Genomic DNA, 17,656 nt, shown 5'->3' on the forward strand with positions numbered 1-17,656 from the left:
TGCCAATCCTCCTCTTTTTGCTGAGGAAGACTGGCCCTGAACTAACATCTGTGCCAATCTCCCTCCACTTTATGTGGGATGCCGCCACAGCATGGCCTGACAAGTGGTGCGTCAGTGCACGCCCAGGATCCGAACCCGGGCCGCCAGCAGCAGAGCACACGCACTTAACCACTATACCATGGGGCTGGCCCCTCATTTCTAGTTTTATCTGCAGTTTACAGACGAGGAAACTGGGGATCCGGGAGCTTTAAGTCATCTGTCCAGTCACCCGGCCTATAAGCGTTGACCTGAGATTTGAATACAGCCTGTTCGTTTCCAAGATCGCTCTTCCTTCGTTCCACACTAACCCTCCAGATGGGATCAGACCCCAACCTCACCTCAGGGCTCTGCAAACACATTTCTGAATGGATGTATACATTTTTGCAACAAGGAAAATGCTTCCGCTTCCATCATCAGGGCACGTTCACAGGTGCCACGCAGAAGACTTCCAGCACTTGGTCACTCAGAGGAAACCAAGCTAACTCAAGAGGAGTTGGCAAACAGAGCGTCTCCCCACCCCACTCCTAACCACAACCAAGAATGATAAACTCAATCTAGAAGATATACATGGGTAAGTTGTCTAAATCTACACTATATAAATGACTCAATAACTAAAAAGGAAGAAAAAGAAGGAAGAGATAAGAAGCATTTCTCAACTCCACCATTTTAAAGTTTATTTTTATTAATGCAGTTTAATTTGTGGTTCTGTGAAGTCGTGTGGCTACCTGGAGTTCATGATTCAAGTCACATTCCAGTGATAACATTCTTTCACAGTAGAGCTGGTGAAAGCAATACAGTTAACTTTGCAAAATAGCCCAGAAAAGTCTGAAGGAAGAGGCTGTCAGATATTACTGAACAGCGATGAAATAAAAAATTTCTTTTTCTTTCATTTTGAGCAAATATATAACTTTGTTACCTTACCAATTTTTATCCACACAACAAACTGAAAAACTCATAAAGCAGAAACTTCCCACATTTTAAGAATCACCAACAGATCATCAACTTTCAGATATTATATAGAATTTTTATATCAAAATAAACATACTTTGCCATATTAATAAAACCTGTTATCTGTAGCTTTTTAAAAATTTAACTATATTACCTTAAAATATTCAAACAAAATAATACTCCCACCTAGTGGATAAAGAAAAACATCTGGCTTATTTCAGTTGTGAACAAATACCACCATAAAAAAGGAACTAAAAATACAATGAATTAAAGTAAGTTTATTCTCTTTTTAACACCCAGAAAATACCCCCTGAAAAAAAAAGGAACCTACAAAACAGTGCACATTGCTCCCCCTAAAGGAATGGATGGGTAATACACTTTACAAAACAATCTGGAATCATGTGTAAATGTTACTCTGAATCTCATTTGTTGTCATCAATTTCTTCAGTATCTCTGTGCTCTGGGGAATATTCTGGAAGGAGAGAAAAAAGTTAACACAGTGAGAGTGAGAACTCAGTGAGAAGCAACCTCCACATCCCAGTCCCTACACTCTCAAAACATGAAGGAGAACGGCGCCACATGGAACAGGCCCTGCCACCTCTTCTTTCAGCAGGCACAACATTTATGCACGTCACCCCCCTTGCCCAAAACGCTGAGGTACCTCACGGCCTCCGAAGACAGTCTGAAGCCTTTAGACGGACATAACACTCTAGTTTGGCCTCTCTCTCCCACATGAGCTCACTTCCCTCTGCACCCCAATACCACACACACCACCACTCTCCCCAAATGCACCTGAACTTGCCCACTTCTGTGCTAACGCTGCTTCTCTCTGCACATTTCTAGCCACGAGGATTCATCCATCTTTCAAACCCAGCTGAAGTGCCCCTTTCCCTGTAGAGCCTTTCCCCAGATTAACCTCGCCCCCCTCGGCTGGGACACAACTGTGCTCTTCTCCGATGGCCTGGCATGACAATCACTCATACCACCTGCAGGCTGCGGCACTAACATGGCTCCAGAGGGCTCCACGCAGCAGGCACTCAACAGAATTCCGTTTCATTGACCAAATACCACTTTTACATGGACAGCAACTATAAACTAACTGAGGACGACTATAGTATACAATCACTAAAAAAACAGCACCTCTCAAACAGCCACTTCACCCTCCCACAAATCACTGTTTAAAGCAAGAAATGAAAAAGTTAAAAAAATGTATTTAAAATTGCCGCTTCAAAGAACATTCTTAAAAGCTGGAAGTTGACGAACTCAATCTGACATACGACTTACAATTCTCAGAACAAGTCCCAGTGTTCCTGGAGCACCTGTGCACTCAACGCCATGCTACCCCTGTGAACAGAGCCCGGCCCCGCTCTCAATGAAGTGGGACGAGCCAACCAGTCAACCGCAGAAGCAAACAGAACTACCCGTATATACTTGGAAAGAGATGCTAAATATAAAATAATTCAGTTTGTCAGAAAGATTATCTGTGACTCTAGCTAATCTGAAAAGACATACCTGAATTACACTAAATTAGAGTTTTACAGTTTTACTCTTATTAATTCAACAAATGGTTGAAGATCTTCTACATGCCAGGTACGTGATGAACTGGGGATACCAAAATGGAAAAACGTGGTCCGTCTCCATGGAGCTGACAATCTAGCAAGCAAACTAATTTGTGAGACTTGTGAAACGAGCTAACTCCAACAGAACTTACCGGAAAAGTCGTCTTAACACTAATGGCCATTCTACAATAAAACAGGGCTGCGGAATAATGTTGTTAGAACCTCTTCCCTTTAAGGAAGAAGTTCTCAAACCGGGAGTCCTGGACCTTCAGCAAATCTCTAAGGAAAGGAGTGGAGTTCCTAAACACCTGAAGGCAGAGGCAGGACGTTGTATGTACATGTTCCCACATGCACTTTTCTGGGGAAAGAGCCCATAGATACACACAGAGAGCAGGGAACAGGTTCATCCCATCTTCACATATCCAGTTTCATGTAAAATTAAGTGAATAAGTGTTATGATAATATGACCCGTACTGTACTCAAAAATGCCTTCCCAAAAATTACAACTTTCCAAATTAATCAGTTACAGAAACTTCTTGAACAGGAAAGCCATCTTTCTACAGAGACATCCAGGATTTAAATGCATTGCGTTGATCTATCATGAACAAAACATTCCTCAAGTTACAGAAGTATATCTAGAAAGAAGGGTGACAATCAAATTCAAACTGCCAGACTAGGAGGCTTTATTTTGAGAAAAAGGATCTCTCAGTGTTGCTTGGTTTTAAATTGCTACCACACATTTATGTTTGTTATTAAGTTCATTATAATAACTCAGCTAGGAAGTCAATGAGTTAAAACCTTACCTTAACCAAACCTTTCAGGCTTCTGGAAGAAAGCAGAGGCTTAAAAGCTTCCACTGTAATTAGGTCTAATTTCATCACATCAGTATAACACAAGTACAGAACTGCAGGGATTTTCCATACTTGACAGTAACTCATAACTATGAATACACAAGAAAAAATTTAAGTTTTCTATTATATGCTTTTTAAATTAAACATGTCTAAATAATAAAGGTTGCTTTTAAAAACAGTTGCCTCTGCTGCCTCTTTTAATCAGAGCATTTACTGCCATTTTGAACCATTTATAATGCATATTTTCTTTCAAAGCGAATTTATTTTCCTAAGTAATCTCTTGTTTTTGCAAATATTATGTTTATTTTGCATTTCCTAAACATACTGCCAAGACACATCTTAAGCAGCTACAAGATTAAGATTTTCCTGAATATAATAAATTAAATGTAAATAATAAATATATAATGCATAATGTAAAATATTTAGCCACTTATTCTAGTAAACAACATTTAAAGGAAAAAACCCTTTTATTTATTAAAAAAATAACAATTAATTATATAACATATTAACTACCACATGTAAATGACAATCTGATTTTGATACGATGCTAGAGTATAATTAGTAACGAGAATAAAAAATAAAACATTAAGGCAACTACCAAGATTCAGTATCTGAAACTTCTATTCTGATTTAATAAAAACATAGTTTACCAACCTTTCATACACCAACAATTTACATCTAACACTGGCTTGAACGATGAGTTCAAAGACCAAAAAACGAGCAACACTGAAGCACAGCAGTGAAGAACCTGAGCTGCTCTCACATAACTGTTTCTGGAGAACTTTAAAACACAAACCAAATATCATGTACTAGCAACTATAGATACCGAGGATTAACAGCAGTACATTGGTATCAATCATCATTAACTAACTACCTCAAAAAGATCTCTAATAGTTGAGTAATAACTATCAATAAAGCACTAACAAGATATAATGTAAATGCTATGAATTTTAATACCACCTGCTGCGGGAAGATCATGTACGATATTCGGTTGTTCTAGCAGTGAACAGCATGGAGGCTCTTTGAAATTCTGTGTTTTTAGGGCTTTCAGGAAAGGAGAATGAAGGCTGCTAGTAGATTCTGAAGTTTTATAGTCAGTAACATGTCGACATGTGAGAATAGTTACTTGCATATTCTTCCTTGGACAAGAGCCAAAAACCTAACACAAAATTGATTTCCAATTAAAATATATATATCGTTTTGTTACAGAATAGAAACATTCCTCTAGTTTTTATCTAACACCATTCACAGTAATATTATGCCTTGCAGGGATGGAAGTGTCCACGGAAAAACAGAACATATGCTTTGCTGTCCCCTCACCTGGATCTGATCTTGGTTCTGTCCCTTTCTAGTTGGGTGACCTTCTCTAAGTCAGGAACTAAGCACAGCACTACCTACCCAAGAGAGCTGAGATCTGGAGTAAACGACGTCAGGAACAAAGCTGGCCAGAGCAGCCATTATAACAGCCAGGAACGTCATCCACAGTAAATGAGTCGCTCAGCTATGATCACCTGCCAGTAGTCACGTTCACTCCCTCTCCCACCTGCCAATGATGCCTGCAAATGATTTGTTTGTTTCTAAAAGCGCTTCTCACGAGCTGTGTTCAGACCAGTGTTGTATCAGTGAATGAAAGTAATTCCTATTCTGTAATGCATGTAGTGAAGTGTTTAAGAACACCTGTTATAAAGAAGTTTCTAAGAACCACTTGCAAGCAGTACTGAGAACAGTGTTGTACTAACGAATGGAAGTGACACTCATTCTTTAGTGGATATAGTGATTAAGATCTCTTCTAATACAGATATTTCTAAGAACACTACTTGCAAGCTACATTCAGACTAGTGTTGTATCAGCAAATGGAAGTGATCCCCTTTCTCTAATGCGTGTACTGATGTGTTCAAGAACACTTTAACAAAGTTTTTTTTTTTTTTTTTGTGAGGAAGATCAGCCCTGAGCTAACATCCATGCTAATCCTCCTCTTTTTGCTGAGGAAGACCGGCTCTGAGATAACATCCACTGCCAATCCTCCTCCTTTTTTTCCCCAAAGCCCCAGTAGATAGTTGTATGTCATAGTTGCACATCCTTCTAGTTGCTGTATGTGGGACGTGGCCTCAGCATGGCCGGAGAAGCAGTGCGTCAGTGCACGCCCGGGATCCGAACCTGGGCCGCCAGTAGCAGAGCGCGCGCACTCAACCACCAAGCCACGGGGCCGGCCCAACAAAGATGTTTCTAAGAATGCTACTTGCAAGCTACATTCATAATAGTATTATATCAGTGCAAATGATTCTTAAATTCACTTTTAAGTTACTTTGATTGTAGGCAAGTCTCAATCACTCTAGACCTCAATGTCCTCCTAAGTTTGTATTTCATGGATTTCCAAGGACCCTTCCAGCTTTTAAAACCTATGGTGATGTAAACAAAGAAAGCAGATATTTTTTAAAGAAAAAGGAGCAGATTTTAGGTCACTGCACACTGTTTGAAAACGTTATGAAGATAATGACTACTTCAAATAATAATAGAATTGAAGATTTTATATTATGTGCCATAAATGATTTCTAAAACTAATTTCATTATATCACAGCTTTGTAAATGAACACAAAAAGGTTAACATCATATACATTTGTTAGCAGGTACATCCCACTTAAGAGATATAACATTACTCACAAGGCCTAACATCATCCTCCCTATAATACTTGTAAGTCTGAATCCACAACACTTGACAGCTCTGTTAGATTGTGTGTGATCATCAGGAGTATGCGGCTGACAGGAACCAAACAGCAGAGGGACCCAAAGACCGTTCCCAGGGAAAAAGTACTGATTAAAAATTTTGTTTTGGAAATGCATAACTATACATTTTTTCAAGTCTGGAAGAGAAAATTTGTTCCATAGTACAAAAATAATAAAATATTTTTGACATAACAGTCATCCTACATAAATTAAAAATACAAATACAAATGAGATCTGATGAAAGCTATGGACTCTCTCCCTAGAAAAATACACATAGGTATGCAACATAAAATCATGTATACAATTATCAGAAGGTTCACAGACATTCTTAAACAACTGCTCATTTAATAAAATGCATTTAATAACTTTTAATAAATGTTCCTAAGTACGCCAAGCTGGTTTAAAACGGATGCACACCAAATTTATTTCTAATGAATTTAAGTCTAATAGCTATATAAAAATATACTGAGGTTTAAGCTGAAATGTTGCTAAGATGTATATAAAAGGCCTACTTCATTTAAAAATAATAACACAACTGCCAAAATCATGATTATTCTCTACAATTTCTAGTTAAGTTAAATTCTTCACTGAAAAATTTGTTTTACTCGGCACACATTATATACACAATTTTCCCACAAAATGAGGCCTTAATTGATTCATCCTAATGCTAAGAAAATGGATGTAGTATTCTGGAGTCTGGAGTGGTGGCAGCTGAGAACCCATTGCCTGACTCCAATGCACCCTTGCTCCTGCCTCCCATCCCCACGCATTTCCAGCCTGCATTGTTGGCACGGCTATTTCTCACCCTTGGCTCTGACCCTGTTCTCTTCCACGCAGTTAGCTTATTTTTCTTTCAAAAAAAATAATAAGGTGAATGGGAAGAATCCAACTATGTTTCATACTTCTACGACCTACAAACTTTAGCGCACTGCTGATTACATTTGCTAAATGAGTTCTGTTTTTCTTTATTCTCTATAACAAATTCCTACAATATTTTTAAGAAAAAACGAATACTTCCCCCACTTCAATATTTGACTACATAGGTTTAAGTGTAAAGAACTGACCCCTTAAAAAGTGGCAACTGGTGGTCTAACCTGTGTCTGGTCCTCATGGCTCTCTTACCTTTTCCAGCCATTGATACTGCTGATCCTCAGCAACGTAGCAACTGCACTGACAGAGGAAAACCTGAAAATCACATTCCAAGTTTGCTGTTAGGTCAAATAAATTTTATATACACCCCAAATTGTCACCATATACATTCATGTGGATCCTAATATAACACTTAGATAACACTTGAGTTCCTGAATTTGCTATTGGCTTATTTTCTTTAAAATTTAAAATTTAAGGGGGCCAGCCCGGTGGCACAGCAGTTAAGTTCGCGCACTCTGCTTCAGTGGCCCAGGGTTCACAGGTTCAGATCTTGGACACAGACCGATGTACCGCTTGTCAAGCCATGCTGTGGCGGTGTCCCATATAAAGTAGAGGAAGATGGGCATGGCTGTTAGCCCAGGGCCAATCTTCCTCAGCAAAACGAGGAGGATTGGCATCGGATGTTAGGTCAGGGCTAATCTTCCACATAAAAAAAAAATTGTTTTAAGAATCAAGCTACTATTGGTGGTAAATATCAGAAAAAAGTGCACACTGACAGAGCAACCAGGAGAGCTGGCATGTGCAATACTGAGGTCTACTCCCAGTCAAGACTACCACGACCCCCTTTATAAAACAGGGATGACACCAGTCCTGCTGCCCTTCTGGGGGTCACACAGTGTGAAGACCAACTGAAAATACATACTCTGTAAAAGGTAAGCATTATGTAAACACCGGGTGCTATCAAGAGTAACCGACAGCAGCCTGACAGCATCTCAGCCTACTGATATCGTAAAACATGCTGATGCCTGTGAAGACGGTATCGTTTTAGAAACCAAGTTCCATATGCTCAAAGTGAAATAATTTGCAATGCCACAATGCCATAGAAAGATGCGATTCCTGATTATTAACGCTTATGGAATGATATTATCCATAGAAATCAACAAGGTCTTCTATTAAAATATTGCCAGAGGGGGCCGGCCCCATGGCTGAGCGGTTCAAGTTCCGCACACTCCACTTCAGTAGCCCAGGTTCGTGGGTTCGGATCACGGGTGCAGACCTACCCCTCAGCCATGCTGTGGAGGCATTCCACATACAAAGTAGAGGAAGACTGGCATGGATGTTAGCTCAGGACGAGCCTTCCTCAAGCAAAAAAAAAAAAAAAGAGGAAGATTGTCAGGGGATGTTAGCTCAGGGCAAATCTTCCTCACCAAAAAAAAATATATATATATTGCCAGAAATGCTAACACTTACTTACACAAAGGAAGCACAGGAGGGAAAAAAGGGGCCCAAGGATAGGGGAGAAAAAGACTAGATAAATAAATAGCTACACGTGTAGGTTCTGAATAATCAAGAAATATCTAACCAATAAATAGTACAACTAGATGCAATAACAGAAACTTCTACTTGACCTTCACAATCTATTCTAAAGTGAAACCTTTCCCCTAAGGATTAGATAAAGAACATGCTTACTTTCCTTATTATTAATTTCCTATAAATACTGGATATTTATAAAAATCCTCAGGTAAACTTAAGTAACTTTGGATTACACGTTATAGAAACAAACTGTAAGTATTACAAAACCAAATTTTACAATTTTCAAGACTAACACTTGGTCCTTGCCTTTTGAAACAAGCAACACTGTAATACGGAATTACTGACTTCTTCCATCGTTTGAACCCCTCCCCCGGTCTCTGCTCAGGTGGTCAGCAGTTGTGGAATGGTCATCTCTCAGAGGCAGAAGGGGAGACACACATCACCTGCTTGGCCACCTCACCTGACTGACTTCTCTCCCAAATTGCTCAGTACACTGTGTTCTCTGAATGGACCCAAGATTACGATTAGGACGAACCCAATCCAATGAAATCACTCAGCATCAGCTACTGAATGTCTTTTATGACTTAAAAAATCAGGGCAGGGCCGGCCTGGTGGCATAGTGTTAAGTTCTCGCGCTCCGCTTCGGCAGCCAGGATTCATTGGTTTGGATCCTGGGTGTGGACCTTCACACCGCTTATCAGGCCATACTGTGGCAGGCGTCCCACATATAAAGTGGAGGAAGATGGGCACAGATGTTAGCCCAGGGCCAATCTTCCTCAGCAAAAAGAGGAGGATTGGCAACAGATGTGAGCTCAGGGCTAATCTTCTTCACCAAAAAAAAAAAAAAAAAATCAGGACAAATCAGGTTAGGGTGAAAGCTCAATGCCAACAGACTTGTATTTAGAATGCATGACGCTTCCTACTTGTTCAGCAAACATTAACCGAGCTTCCAGCACGTCCCAGGCACTGGCTAAAGACGGGGCATACAGCAACAAAGGAGGACTCCCTGTTTCACGGAGTGAACACATTTTTGCACATTTAGAGTTGCCAGCTAAAATAATTTGTTGAATGAAGGCAAGGTTTAAATATCTAATGTTTATGGTTTGTTTCTAACAAAGTTACTTCAGAATTTCCTAAGAACTTTACCAAGACACTGTATATGCCACATTAACATGTACATAAACAAAAAAGCGGTGCCTGCAAGCAGAATTCCCCAGCCCCAAAACAGATATTAAGGAACGTGGAATTCAGATGACCACTATGTAAATGATGCCTAAATAACTACTTCTTAAACATACAAGTTAAGACTCACATACCGAGGGACTCGATTTTAGATGATAAAACACACAAAAAGCCTCTGTGGGAGACAGATGTGTAGTGTCCGTTGTTCTACACCATTCATTCCAGAGTTTAGCACAACCAACTTCTTCCCAGACTCCTGCATTCATAACAAATGATGACAAAAATGCTGTAAAAAACAATTCACATAAGTTAGTGTTTGGTTTTGCAAGTTGCAATTTCTATTCAATAAAAAAGAAGTTCAAGTTACTCTAGAATTTTAGAGCTGAAAGAGCCATTCAAGACCATCGACCTTAGACCACTATTTTGCAGAAAAGGAAACTAAAGCCCTCAAGAAGTTAAAGGCCACACCCTGAGGACAGACAGTACTGGAGCCAAGAATTGAGAAGACAGGTTTACTGACAGACTTTACCATACTGTCACAGCATAACACGCTTCTGAAAAAAACTTTAGGCCAGTAGAACTTTATTATTTATTTACCAAGTAGTTATTTACCAAGTACTTTCTATGTTCTACGAGACGCAGGGGTACCTTAGAGGGCAAGGGATCTTAACTAGAATTCCCGAATGCTCTCCTCAGAGCCTGTGAACCGCCTAAAATTATATAGGTCTGGGGGTGTATCTGCACGTGTACATTGTTCTAGCTGAACTCTACACTGTTCTAACTAGAACCTATCAAATGGATTCATATACATAAAGATCTTAGAACTTAAGTGCTCAAAAATGTTAGCAATTATTATTATTTTAGAGTTCTCATTAGGTTCTCAAAAGGAGTCTGTTAACTCAAAAACATTTAAAGACCACAGCTACATGGGGGGCGTGTACACATGCCACCTCTGCCCCTCCAAGTCCGGTCAAAACAGGCCCAGGAGCCTAAGTAAATCTGGATACCCCAACACACTAGAAACAGTTCCTCGAGTTTGTAAATTCCTTAAGCCAAGAACATGTTCTTTAAATCTTACTTTTTAAGTTTATCAAAAAGACAGTGCCACAGGAGCAAGGAGAGATTTTTACTCAGATACAAAGTTACTCTGCTATGACTTTTTCTTAAAAAGCAAGACATCTGAAATCTTGTATCACGGAAAGAAATAAGTAACTTCAGATTTTGTTCTTTCAACAAAAGGTCTAGCCATCAGCATTTCCACTTACCTACTGCATTATTTCCTATAGCAATTATAAACTTGGAGCAAGCATATTTTTCTAGCAGAGAAACTTCCAAAGATGTTTTTGTTTGTCTTCGAAGGAGCCGCACCTCCCTAACACAAGAAACAAAAGATGAAACTAAAGCAACTTAAACATAATTGGTACCATATTACGATAAAAAGGACAATATGATTCTGTAACAAGTAAAATGCAAACTATAATTTTATAAAGAACATAATGATAATGCTAAGGAAACAACAGACTCAGGCAATGATAACTAACAGACAAAACCAGTGGATGCAAAGCTCACGGAGAACCCTACAGCAGAGATCAGGCTGTTAGCGTCCCTAAAGGCGGGACAATTGCGCATAGTGCGCAACAAGAAACAGCAAGCATCACCTTCAAAGCATTCTTGCCAGCAAAATATTGAACCTGAATCTGACCAAGCCTCTAGAAGGAACTTCCATTCACAGGAACTGCGGGTGATGGACACACATCACATGACACCAGGAGGAAACAATCAGACAAATCCAGAGTGTGGGACATCCTGCAGGACAACCAGTCTCTTCGCAGGGGTGAAAAGGAGGGGAGGCTGCTCTAAACGACAGGAAGCTCAAGAGACAAGACGTCTAAATGTAACGCGAGGGACCGTGTTAGGATTCTGATTTACACAAACCCACCGCAAAACGTCACATTTCACACAAATCTGATAAATCTGATGATGGACAAATTCAGATAAATCTGATTATGGACTGGCTATTTGACAGTATCAAAAAATTATTAATTTTGTTAGGAGTGAGAATAGCATATGTAAGAAAACGCCTATATCATCTGAGATGCATTCAGGAAAATGTAGAGGTGCGAGGCCACGGTGACTGGGACTCACTCAGGGGTGGTGGGAGATAAAACAATTGTGGCAACATCTTCATAACTGTTGAGTTTACATGATTGGGTGGGGGTGACGCGTCAGTTTACTATTTTCTCCAATTTTTGTGTGTCTGGAAATAATACTCTTCATAAAAGACATATCCATCTGCTACTGACACATAACGCTAACTGAAGTGTGGGGCGGAGAATAAAACGTTTTAAGCGCGTTGTCTCATGTCCCTGAACCAAATACCCGACAGGTGCGGGGCACGAGGACAGCACTGCAGCCCTGGAGGCCACATGTCCGCAGAAACCACCTCGACCACCGCTGAAGGAAGCCGTGGAGGCAGTTCCTCCAAAAAATATACCTGAACCCATTTCACCGAGACCGCAGCAGGCCACCGCGAGCCCCCGCCGAGGCCCGCGGCGGAGCGGGGCCGCGCACGAGGACCAGCGCCGGGGCCCCGCGCACCCGCCCCGCTCCTCCGCTCGGGGGCCCGCGGACCCACCGCCGCCGCAGGCCCGAGCGCGCCGCCGGCTCCCCGCGCCCAGGACCTTACCTCTTCCGCGCCAGCTGCCGCCGGACCTCCCTGTCCTCCGGCGTCTCCCTCCTCTCCTCCTCTTCCTCCTCCTCGTCCTCCGTCCCCGCTCGGCACGGCGCCTTCACCACCTCCCCAAAGAAGGTGGCTGCCATGGTCTCCCCCCGCGGCCTAACTGCGGCGCCACAAGACGGCGCATGCGCCCCCGCGCACAGCAGCGCACCGCCACGCCCCCGCGCAGGCGCACGTGGGCACCGCCTCCGCGCCCCTGAGCATCCCTGCACACCCCTCGCCCTCACGCCCCGCCCCTGAGCACGGCCACGCTCCAGCACCGCCTCTGCGCACGCGCCCCGGGCCCCTGCGGCCGCGCGAACCCAGATCGTTTTCTTCTGTAGCCTGAACTCCGCGGGGAGACCGAGACCGGCTGGCTGTGGGCTAGAGAGGCGAGACGCGAGCAGGAGGGCGAGGCCGGCGGGGGCAGGGCGGGGCTTCCCGTCGCGACAGGTGGCGGACCCGGGGAGGAGGGGTTCGGCCGCCCCATCCCCAGTCTGGAGCGCTCCGGGAAGAGGCCGCCCCGGTGCCTTTCCTTCCTTCACTCCGTTTCCGTTTTCCTTCTCCGTTAGGGGGGACAGAGTGAGCTTTGGTTAACTGAGCACCCGGCTCCAAACCGCGACCGCCCCCAGGTAGGTGCCGGGCCGGGCCGGCGCGTCCTCGGGACAAGGACAGAGGGCTGATGGAGGGGCAGGAAGAAATACAGTGCTTCGTGGTGTTATGAAAATGAGACCTTTACTCTGGCAATAGGAATTCACATTTCAAAAGCTGATGATTGTCAAGCTGATCTAAAAGACTTTATGAGAATGCAAAAATAGTTGTTTTTTAAAACTTGGCCATTTTAATACAAAATTTGTTTTCGCTTTAAATAGCCTTTCATTAATAAGCAAAGTATATAATTGTTTTTGAATTGGTTCTCTTTAAAATGTGCTGGAAGACGAAGTTCACAGAACACTATTCCAAGCAAGAGATAAAAGGAAAAACTATACCACAGTTTAAATGAAAATGAAAATATCCAGTATTGCAATGAAAAATAAAAATCCATTTACCTAGATGTAGTTGTGCGGAAAATAGATGGCATTGCTTACATTCTGGAACCCTTTCAATAAACAGTCACAAAGTTAAGTACTAATTTGGGGTCAGGAGGAGCCTCTTGAGATAAAAAAAATCTCAGAAAATTGCTAGAAACATCTTGTTTTAAGATGTGGAGAAACAATGATCAACAAAAGCATTTACATAAAATCACTATTTAGCAATTTTACACATTACTGCAAAATAAAAGATTGAGTTTTGAAGCAAAATTTGAACATTTATATAAACAATAAGACCGAATTGCTATCCAGTAAGAGTTAAGGAAACTTTGGGTATGGTTAGTGAGCTAGAATATACAAGATTACCAATGGGATATTTTAAAACTGCATTAAGACTCTTGGGTTAATTGGTTTTATGGAATGACTGAATTGTAGAATAAAAAGGCTGTTTAGGTATCACTTTGTCTTAGTCCTTTTGTTGACTAAAATAATGTAATTTTTATCACATAAGATCCTCAATTTCACAATTACATTATGAGGAAATAATTTCTGGAAAGCTGATTAAAATTATAAATAGGATAATGATAATACATTTTGCTGTGATTTAAATTCTGCATACATTTCAGAGAGACAGTTTTACAAGAATGTTAAGTTTTAAACAAATGCTTATTTCATGCAGTTACAATAAATTTAGGCCAAGCACTTAAAAAAAAGCATAAATATTCAAATTAAATACCAAACCAGAAAAGGAATTCCATTATGAAAGAAGGCTGATGATACAGCCTCAAGTACTGACAGAAATTAACCCCACCACAGTAAATTATAAATTCAAAATTGAAATCCTTTCATTAAACTGAAATTCTCAAATTTTGCATACAATAGTCTTAAGACTTAAATATTTTCATTTTATGGTATTTGTTGAGGCTATAACACACCCAATAAGAAATTCTATGAAATTAAGTGTAAATATGGGACTGGAAATAAGTTTAAACATTTCATTAGCGATCAAAAATCAAACCCCATTCACATAAAATACTAGGTGTTTATTAGGAATTCTTCCCTTTCTCACGTGTACTAGTAACAAGATACTGGTATCAGTATTTCAAATGGAAGTATACTATAAACAGAGCAAAGGACACAGCCTCTGTAGGTTAGAAATATTCTGGCTTATGCTAAGAAAATGAAAAAGACAACCAAAAGCCTTTTTTTAAGCAGACATGCAACCACAAATTTCTCAGGTAATCTAGACACAGTCAATCTGTATCACCAAAAAATATGCATTACATTAGTCTTTTAATGAAAAAGAATAGAAACCCTTACTTTTTAAGATTTACACATGCAAATCATATATTAATCATTCACAGATATTTTTAAATGGGAAAACAACTTGCTTCTAACAATTCATTTTTCCAATAGCATGTTACTGTGTTAAAAAGGTTTGACAGTGCGTTCATTTAATCTGGTGAGTTTAATTTCAACAAATAACTATTAATGAATTAAACCTCATTGCAAAGAAATTCTTTAATAGTATCAAGGCCAGATTTTCTAATCCTATTGAAGGCCACAATGAAATAGCCCAGACATGCTGCCATTAAAGTTTGTCGTGATGAGATTGTAGTAAATTTGCTCAAAGTGTTCATAAAGTTCTAACTCTTAAGGTACTGTAGAGAAACATAAGAGGATGTCACTGTATCATCTAAACAAATGACTGTTTTGATCCTAATTTATATTTATTTTCTAACTGATTAAAACTAAGACCTGCTTCATGAGGCACATTTTGACATCTTTGTAAATGCTGCTACATGAAAGTAAAAATGACGAAAATAAGTTGTGATAGTCACATTCATAGCTTTCATAGAAAAATATATATGCCCTGAATTAGTCATATCAAGTGGTCATCATTCAGTATGAATTCCAGTATTATAACAAAATAAGACATTGATGGGTGTTCTCTAATTGCCCATTCCCAGCGCTCTACCTCAGAAATTGATTATCAACATCCCCATCATTGAATCCCTGGGTCCTTCTAGTTGTTTTTGACCTGTTATAGGGACTGGATCTTGTTCAAGATATTTGCTTCACTCAAAAGTCAAACAGGCTCAATGGCACTTAGACTTAAAATGTGCCCAATTTTTCTCTTATTTCATTAATGATACCATAGTCATGGTGGTCTAAATTTTTATACTCTAAGGCAGAACCCTTAAAATTAGCAATAGGTTGAGATTTTGAAACTTTTTCAGTCCTTTAAGTTTTTTCTATAGACCCTGTACACTTCCCATTGTTTTCTTCCTCTAAGGAATCAAGAGATTTCTTCAAGGCCCGTCCTTTCTGAAAAGAAATAATCTTACGACAGGCCATTTGTCATTTCTTTCCGCCTCTCCAGCTACAGACTCCACAATCTATTTCCTGCTCACAATTCTCTGTAGCGTGTGTCTGTACAAGGGCTGACCGTGAGCAAGCCGTCCTCCCACTTGGACCCACTGGATTATGGCTTTTAGAAAATTCCTCACAGGGTGCCCACAAGGGATTAACCTTAGAGCTAGGAGCAGAACGCAACTGCCAGTTTACTTGTGGCCCCTGACTGTTTTCAACTCCACTTCTGCATTTTCAGTCACTACAGTGCCTTTTCTTTCCAGGGTCTGAACCGCCTAAAAAACAGCATTTTGCTATTAATATCTTCTAGCTCTTTTTCATTTTCAGAATTTATGGTTGTATCATCCTCTTTATAAACATTCAGTAATTTTTTCTTAGCCGCAGCAGAAGCATTTCGATGGGGCAGTTTTCTGCTACTCTTCCTAATCCAGACATTTTCTGGTCCTGAAATCGTTTCCTTTAGATTACTCATTATCTTTATTTTATTTGCAGCAACAGTAGCACATCTGCGGGGAACTTTCTCAGGTACCATGTTTGCTTTCAGAGTGTCACTAGGCATTTGCACTGCATCCTTCTGATTATGCATACATGTTCTCATTTTTGTATTGGGTTCTCTGTCTCTAGGACCAGATTCTGAAAAACGAGTGAAAGTTCATGTAAATGCAAAAATCTTGTAATACAAGATTTTACTACTAACATTCCTCAGCAATACATTCCTAAAACAATAAATTTTAAAACTACTCACATTGCTAAATAAATTAAAAAACGTAAGTGGTCATCACCAGTGATACTACACATTTTTGACATTGGTTTATAATCTGTAAGGCTAACTGTCACTTAAAAACAGCAGACTTGTAAGAATGGGGTTAAGTACCTTCAGTATCATAAAGCCACAACTCAAGATCCTTAAGATTTTATTTCTAACACCAATAATTCCTTTAGTCAAAAAAACATTAAATTGCTAACTAGTAGATAAAACAGAATTGTATATTAGCTTTATATAACTAAAATGTGGTTTTAATCCTAGATTCTTTTTTTTCAAATATTTGAGCATTTTATATAACTGGAATTACTAAATCCTAGTTTCATTATTATTCAGATATTTTTTGAGCCAAATATGTGCTGGGCACACAGAGGATCAGGCCAAAGATTCTAAAACAAACTAATTCTACACGTATAAGTATAGCTGCTGTAAGGAACTAAGAAGTGCAGGTGCTATGAGCACATATTCTAGGAATCAAACCTAGTCTAAGGGGCAAGGAAGGCTTCCTTTGAGGAACTGTTACTGTAGCTGAGAGCTAGAAACTGTGAAGGGATCCACCAGACAAGAGGTAGGACAAAAAGCACCTAGAGGCGAGTCCTTCATGAAGACTGAGACAGTTTTCCAAGGATGGCTTGCCATGGGTCATACTAGAGTTGTGCTGAGGAGCCACACGATGCTTGGCCTACTATACCCCCCGTTTACCAACTTAAGTGGGCTCAAATCATTTTTATTTTTGCCCACATCTCAAAGCCAGATTTTCAGATTGCAAATACAAGGTTAATTAGTCTTCTAGGACATATTTCTTGATAAAAATGTATCTCAAGTTTATCACCCCCTTAGTTATGCCTGATGTGTTGGCAGTCTAGTCTTGAAGCCATTAAGAGTCAATCTAAAACTGTCTTAAAGGTACACAAGTCTTGCTGGGGGGTGAGTTTGTAGGACTCTGCCTCAAGTTCCCAGACATTCAGCAGTCATAAGGACAGGCTGTAGATTACTGAAATAACCACATTTGACATCTGGAGGACTCACTTCCACTATATCCTTTTCACTACCAAGGATTAGAAAAT

The 17,656-nt window shown here is 40.2% G+C and overlaps 2 protein-coding genes across 3 annotated transcripts in view; both read right to left on the bottom strand.

Annotated features, from left to right (window-relative positions):
* Positions 1-1,245: 1,245 nt before the first annotated feature.
* On the bottom strand, positions 1,246-12,561 carry PSMG1 (proteasome assembly chaperone 1). 2 transcript variants are annotated; one of them, XM_058523111.1, is made up of 7 exons: positions 12,393-12,556; positions 10,972-11,078; positions 9,841-9,992; positions 7,244-7,306; positions 4,358-4,556; positions 3,350-3,486; positions 1,246-1,459 (listed from the first exon to the last, which is right to left on the bottom strand). In XM_058523111.1, exons 1-7 carry the CDS (start codon positions 12,524-12,526, stop codon positions 1,385-1,387), a joined length of 867 nt encoding a protein of 288 aa, XP_058379094.1. In that variant the 5' UTR covers positions 12,527-12,556; the 3' UTR covers positions 1,246-1,384. The 2 variants fall into 2 exon arrangements, with proteins under 2 accessions (XP_058379094.1, XP_058379095.1); XM_058523112.1 differs by lacking the exons at positions 1,246-1,459; positions 3,350-3,486; positions 4,358-4,556 and adding an exon at positions 5,491-5,796 and having other exon boundaries at positions 12,393-12,561.
* A 508-nt stretch (positions 12,562-13,069) lies between these two features.
* BRWD1 (bromodomain and WD repeat domain containing 1) overlaps positions 13,070-17,656 on the bottom strand; it is a 121,860-nt gene continuing 117,273 nt past the window's right edge. Inside the window, exon 42 of the mRNA XM_058523115.1 lies at positions 13,070-16,459. Within this exon, the coding sequence (XP_058379098.1) occupies positions 16,068-16,459 (392 nt within the window). The 3' untranslated portion in view covers positions 13,070-16,067. The remainder of the gene's footprint in view (positions 16,460-17,656) is intronic.

Source organism: Diceros bicornis, chromosome 27 (genome assembly GCF_020826845.1).
Source record: "Diceros bicornis minor isolate mBicDic1 chromosome 27, mDicBic1.mat.cur, whole genome shotgun sequence".
In the NCBI taxonomy this organism is placed as follows: Eukaryota; Metazoa; Chordata; class Mammalia; order Perissodactyla; family Rhinocerotidae; genus Diceros; species Diceros bicornis.